Source organism: Vidua chalybeata, chromosome 8 (genome assembly GCF_026979565.1).
Source record: "Vidua chalybeata isolate OUT-0048 chromosome 8, bVidCha1 merged haplotype, whole genome shotgun sequence".
NCBI classification, from domain to species: domain Eukaryota; kingdom Metazoa; phylum Chordata; class Aves; order Passeriformes; family Viduidae; genus Vidua; species Vidua chalybeata.
In genome coordinates this window covers 17767763-17774814 of record NC_071537.1, presented here as the reverse complement: position 1 = coordinate 17774814, position 7052 = coordinate 17767763, and the positions used below count along the sequence as shown (strand labels likewise).

General features: G+C 43.4%; 1 protein-coding gene across 1 annotated transcript; it reads left to right on the top strand.

The window, feature by feature from the left end:
• Nucleotides 1–1844: 1844 nt before the first annotated feature.
• C8H10orf71 (chromosome 8 C10orf71 homolog) lies at nucleotides 1845–6452 on the top strand. The gene has a single exon (XM_053949777.1). It carries the CDS (start codon nucleotides 1845–1847, stop codon nucleotides 6450–6452), a length of 4608 nt encoding a protein of 1535 aa, XP_053805752.1.
• The last annotated feature ends 600 nt before the right edge of the window (nucleotides 6453–7052 follow it).

Genomic DNA, 7052 nt, shown 5'->3' with positions numbered 1-7052 from the left:
GGAGGAGGATGGCCTTTCATTTGACTTCTCTTTTTTCTTGCTGCATTATACACAAAGATGTATGTCTGCAGGAGGAGTGAAACTCATGTTTGAAAAATCTTTGTACAAAGTAAGATGGAGAAGCTCTGTTAGGTTCATTTTATTTCTGGTGTAAATCTATTGTAGTTATGCATAAGTCATTGGAATTGCATGGCTGGAAGGATAGGATCTAAATCCACTATGATACTTGGAGTCTAAAAATAGGTTGGCTGAGATTCTTTTAAATAGAAAAGGAATGTGAGGAGTGTTTTCATTTGAAGAAACAACTGAACCAGATTAATTCAGCTGATTAAACTCAGTTCCTCTTACATTTCATACTTTGACCAGCACTGGTTCATCATAGAGAGAAACAGGTCCTTTTCAAGAGTTTCACTGAGATGGACCAAGGTGGAATCAGGGATTTAGACACCTGGAGAGGCTGGAATCTAGATCTGAATTTCATTGTTCAGTTCTGTGAGCTGAATCAGTGGATTCAAGCTTGAGATGTAAATATCTTCTACTCGTATAGAAGTCACTGTGATGTGAACTGTGGTATTTCAGCTCATCACAAGTTCATAATGCCATTGTAAGGAGGAAATGGAGATACAGACCAGACTTTCATTAAAGAGTTTTAGCCAATTCTGGAGTATGCTTTTAAACTGAGTCTCCCTGCAGTTAGTCAAAACTCTGCTCAAGTCCTCGAATGTGAGAATAATCATCTAAAGAATTTACAGAGAAACTGTGAAGAGTTTTAGTGTAGAGATTTCAAGTGCAGCCAGAGGGTCTATTTTGCTTTTACTTGTTCAATTAAAAGATTCCCCCATCCTGTGTTCAGACAGGAGATACACAAAAACCTCAGTACTGTGGGCCCTGACTGTGTGTCATAGTCTGTGGTACCTTATAATTGTGTTGAATGAGTTACCTTTAGCTCTCAGCAGTGCTGGAACTGAAATCAAATGTTCCCTGTGCTACTGTAGTGGGTCTGCTACAGTCCCCGGGGCACTCCTGCCTTCTGCTGGCTAAGCTGATGTTAGCAGCCTCGTCAGTCCAACAGACCAACACAACCCAGCTGCATCCTGCTATGGGTGGCTAAATTGTACCCCAGCACTGAGGCTCTGGAACGTGCACAGTAATGCTTTTTACCTGTAGTGCCATTCTGCTTTCTCAAATGAGGGTTGTGTTCATGGCAATCATGACAAAGCTGTGACAATTCAGTTTTATAAACTTTTCTTTCATTTTGGATTTAATGTGCAATGATGTACTCAGTGGCATCTTTTTTAAGCAATTTTTGTTACTAATTCTTCCTGGCAAAAAAAGGCTAACCTTCTTTTCTAAATGGATGCACAGCACTTGGAAGTGTTTATGGTTGGAGGTATGGAAAGGGAAGTACTTGAAATTTGTTTCTTATGTCCTTGTTTAAGAGCTCAAGTAAAAATATGAGGTGAAAACACATTTTTTAATGGCTCTTTTCAGAAATTAAACTATCTACCATGAGCTACTTGAATTGATCAAAATAACAGTAATTTTTCATGTTGTTCATTGTGTTGCTAGCATCACAAAATTAGTCAGTGACTGATATATCTGGAAAATGCTCTCTGTCTAATAATGTTAATATAGAAAAATTGTAATTTATAATTTTTGGCTTTGCAGAGAAGAAAGTTTCCTTCAGCTATTCTGTAAGATGAGTCAATGTGCAGCAGCACCATCTGGAAGAATGGCTTTGTGCTTGTGAATTGCAAACAGCTGGATCTGCCTCACAAAGTCACCTGCCTATTCAACATCTGAAACTAAACCTTAGGATACTTCACCCATGACTCTCATGAACAATGCAGGGAAATAAGAAACATACAGAAGGACACAGTGATTCCTCAAGTATTGGGAGTCTTCTGGATGACGCAGACAGAGAGGTGAGCAGCCTCACAGATCGGGCTTTCAAAAGTTTGTGTCTAGCAGAACTTGAAGACCCTTACAATGAACCAGAACTTTGCATTTCACCTGACTTCGCCCTCCAGTTGTCTGCTAAAATTCACTCAGGGACGTTAAACCATGACATCAAGAAAAGCAATGTCTGTGACAAGCTAACAGCAAGAAACAATGAACATACAATATGGGCTTCTACATTCCAGCAGTTACCTAAGTGTGCTTCGGAGGAGAAGAGGATTGCTAAAAACAACACCTTTGCCATGGAAAGGAAATTGAGCTTGCCAGTCCCTGGTCCAAGGAACAATAAACATGTTTCAAAAGTGTCCTCATTGATTAAGACATTTGATAAGACTGCAGACCAAGGGTCAGGAAGTTCTCTGATAGCAAATAAGCAGCCCATTAAGAATAGCTTTCAAAAATACAAAATAAATCATGGCAATGATACTGCTTCCTGGGATGATACAGACATTTTAAGTATCCACAAGGAACTTCCTGAATTTTCTGAGGCTAATCAAGGTAGCCACTGCCTCAGTGGCAAACATGAGCCACAGAGAAGACCTAATAAAATAGGTCTGAGTTATGGGGACTCTGATGGTTATTATCCTGTGCTGATTGAGATGTCAAAAGTAGCCAAGTCAAATTTTTCCCATTCTTCTAAGAAGGCTTTAAAAAACAGAAACTTGAAAGTTAGTGAACCAGCAAAAAAAGGTAGTTTTCTTCACAGTGAGAATAGTGCTTTTGAATCATGGAATGTTCATCATAAAAAAATGACAGAAAAGGAGGAATTTGTTGACTTAAAAATGGAAAAGGATGGTCTTGCATACCTGGAAGAATCACCAGTTGTTAAAGGATCCCACACAGATGAACATAAATTGTCACCTGTCATGACCAGTGTTGCTAGGAAGAAAGAGAAAGATTTTCAGATGAAGCCAACTCTACAAGAAGCTTCTTTCTCTCTCCGAGTTGTACCTCAGGGTCTCCTCCCTACAGAAACCAAATTTCCTGTTGCTTTCCCTCCCACGCCTCCCCCTAGGAACCATGTACACCAGGGTCCCCCTCGGCCACCCCCCACCCCACCAGCACCTCCTCTCCCACCCCCGGCCCGGCCCGGCCGTCCCTCAACTCCCCCTAGCCCTGAAGCCCCTCCTGTGCCACCACCCCCAGTGCCAGCTCGACTTTCCCCCACTGCCTTGTCCCAAGCCTCTGTGTCACCCCAGTCTGTGTCCTGTAGGATGGTTTCACCCTCACTCAGGTTTGAGACACCCAGTCCACCTCCACCGAAAGCCCAGGCCACCTTAACTGAAGAGGAATCCCACAGCCCCCAGCTGGTCAATACCTGCCCACCCTGGAGGAGACAGAGGGCTACAGAAAGGGCAGCAGGGAAGAGACAGCCTGCAAAGGAGAAGGTCACAGACAGCCACAAGACCTCATTGTCTGAAAAGGCAGCTGGTGCTGACCCTGGTCTGCATGTGACTCCTCTGGCTAAACAGGCAAACTCCCCTGGATCCATCAGTTCCTCTTTCAACATCAGCGAACTCCTAACGCCTGTCATACCAATAAATCAGCAGGTGGACACTGTTGAAAGTGAGCTGATCCCCCTGACACCTCCTCCCACAGAGAGCACGGCCTCAAGACACCATGGGGAGAGCACCTTAGATGATTACAGGTCTTGGGATAATTGCAGGTTGACAGCATCGAGTCTGTTATTTAACTTAAAGGATGTGCGCAAACGTGTTAAAAGCATTTATACCCCTTCTCCCCTGTTAAGGGCCTTGGAGGAGAAAAATAAAACAAGGGAAAATATGCAGGAGAGTGTGCAAATGGATTCCTCATTCTCAATTTCACATGACGAAAGTGAGAAAAATATTACAGAGAAAGATGAATTGAGTGATATAGCTTATGTATTGTCTAGCAGTGTTCATGAAAATGACAATAAAACCGATTTAACTGGACACTTCACAGGCAATTACCTGACTTTAAGTTCACCCCAGACAACAGAAGACCTTCCATTTTACCAAACGGGAGACAGCATGAAGCAAGACAACTCAAAGCACCAAGATCTGGTTAAAAACACAGGGGATAATGAAAATTTCCCCTCATTCAGATATGAATCAAATGAACTTGACTTAGGAAAACATCAGCAGTATACAGCACAGAGACCATTCAGTAGAGACAGTGTAGATACAAAAGCTGGGCAGCCTATGCAAAATCACAATGTGCAGGGTGAGGAAAATGAAAGACAAGCTGCTATTCAGAATGAAAATTTTGCCTTCAAAACACTCCTAAACCAACTCTCACCACCAGAAGATGAACCTTACAGTGGCACCCAAACCAACATTGTGGTACCTGGCTATGAAGCACGGGGCAAAAGAAGCACTAGTTCCTCAGAGCAATCCTTTGTCTCCACAGTGGAGCAGCCACTTCAAGAAGAGCCATTTCTGCCAGTGCCCCTGATGGAGCAGACATGCCTCCAAGAAAGCCAGAGGACTGACAGTGAAATGCATTCAGGAAGTAAGAAAAGACACAAGGAGAGAGGGAAAGAGGTTGGGGAAGATGAACTGCAATATCGTGCTTGTATCAGCCCTGGTACTAGTGCAGCAGAGAAGAGGGAGGGAAGTGTTACTGGGAATGAAGAGAGGAGCTTGATGAAAGAGAAACTAGAGAGAGAGAAAAGGGAAGAGGCCAACAGCACAAATTCTGCGTCCGACAGTATAAGAGACACGTCCATCTCCAGGCCTGAGGAACCACAAACACCGTCATCTTCAAGCTCAACCAAACCCAGTCTGTTTATGATTAAAGATAACACATTCAGGTCACCTCAGGTAATAAAGGCTGTCAAGCTGCCCCTACTCCGGTCATTTTCCCTGGATGATACAGTGAGCAACAGTTATAAGGAAATGGAATGTAAGTTTATGTCCCCAGCAGTTTACAACAAGCAGCACATGTTGCATGCCCAGGAGGTTGGCTGGTGGGCATCAAGACACAGAGGGCAGCAGAATGTGAGAGATGGAGCAACTGACAGAGAAAAAGAAGCCAGTGAGCCTGGATCTACTTCAGTAACACTGGATCCCAGTCTTCTGGAAAATACAGAGAGTTTTTCATTTGGAAAACTGACGGAGGAAGATGAAAAGACTTGTGTGTTGTTAAATAAATTTGGGAAAATGGATGAGGAAAGTGTCTGTAGAAGTAAAAAGAAGCATACAAAGGCAAGACACAGCTTAGCACAGCCAATTATAGGTCTGGAAAATGACCAAGCACAAAATAACCCCAGCTATTCTGCAGAAAGAAAGACAAATTACTTTAAGAATCATCATTTATCTAACCGCAAAGGGGGCTCTTGTGCAAAAAAAATAATCACTAGGCAGACAATTTCCCCTGTGACTGGCTCCATATTAGAGGACCACACATGTTCTTCTGTATCCAATGACACTTTAGAGGATATCCTGCATACAGAAGGTGCACCTTTGTTAGACAATCTTCCATGCTCTGCTGTTACAAGCCCCAGGTCAGGAAGCACGATGCACTCTCTTGCTGCCAGTTCATTGTCAGATAAACCAACTATTTCTGGCCTTAGAGAGACAGAGGATGTTACAAATCCTGCCTTGTTGAACATGGCACTAGAGAGGCAAGCTTATATGCCTGCAGAAGAGATAATCAATTCAGCACAGAGGAACCTACTTTTGGATGTCACAGGGGAAGATGGGAGACTGGAGCCCAGGGGACTTAGTGGGAGACCCACAGGCAAACCACCCACTGTGCCACCAAAAACAGAAAAGGCTCTGCGTCGGGCTAAAAAGCTGGCAAGCAAGAGGAAAAAAGTGCAAGAGCAGCAGAAAAACCATCAGACTGAGCATGCAGATGCTGTAGGGAGAAAGCCTACTCATTCTGGAGAGACAATAGTATCTGCTTCACCCTCAGTATATTCTCCCCTTCATCCTCCCCTTCTCTCAACTTTCACTCCCACAGAAACCACTCCTGGGAAATCTAGACTTGCACCTGCAGCAAGCTCTTCACCCTCTTCCACCCAGCGGAAACTCCTCCAAGACCCTGACTCCGGTCAATACTATGTAGTTGATTTACCAGCTGAAGTTAATGTAAAGACATTTTATGACCCAGAAACAGGCAAATATGTTCAAGTCTCAGTCCCTTCCTTGGAACAGAACTTACACCAGTCCACCTCTTCTTCTTCCACCTATGCCTCTTACCCTAGAGTGCTGCCTTTACCAGCCTCATCAGTAGCTGTGCTGAAATCACCTTCTCAACTCTCTGAACCTGCCTGGTCAGTGCCTGCTGCACCAGAACCAGCTGAACTACCTGAAGATGGCCAGCAGGACTACAGATACACTGAGTCTGTGGATACTCAGCCTGTCACTGAGCCAGCCTCCTACTCCTACCACCAAGATGCTGGAGAAACTCAAGTTCACTTAGGAAAGGATATGAGCCGAACCCAAAGTACTAGCATTGTCACCCTCACCAATTTAGATGATTTTGCTGCTGAAGGAGTATCTTGAAAACTGAAGTAACAAAACATGCCAGCTAGTGTTTTTAAGAACTTTTTGGACAGACACATGCACACAAAAGCACATGCAGATTTGATATTTGTACAACACTTTGTCTGAATCTCATTGTGGTTTGGGTGGGAAAGGAAACGAAAGCTGTTCATGTTGAAAGATGCAAGGTAATGACCACTCTGAAGAAAAGAGAAATTGAGTAAGCACCAAATTATCAGTGAGATGAACGGGCAATGCCAGCTAGACAAATACATTTGACAATGTAAAGCCACTGCTTGCTGCTGCTGCTGCTTTGTCATTAAGAAGGCTGGGATAGCCAAAGCAAGTGTCCTATTGCCCAGATGTGTTGCATGATACACGACACTAAATAAAAACCTATGAGACCATCCTATGCATCCTGTGAGACCTAGAACTGATGCTGCATGTACTGAACTTTCCTCACTCACTGCCTTTGAACTATATTGACAGGTAGAAAGTATGTGGCTACAAATATGCCATATATGCAAGATCCATGTTTTGCACATGTTGATTGCCCTGATGTCATTGACAAGAAGATTGTATACTGGATGCACAATACAACAGCCATGTCAAAAAAAAAAA

Excerpts from the sequence above, each read along its gene's own strand:
- C8H10orf71 (XM_053949777.1), top strand. The coding sequence starts at position 1,845 with ATGCAGGGAAATAAGAAACATACAGAAGGACACAGTGATTCCTCAAGT.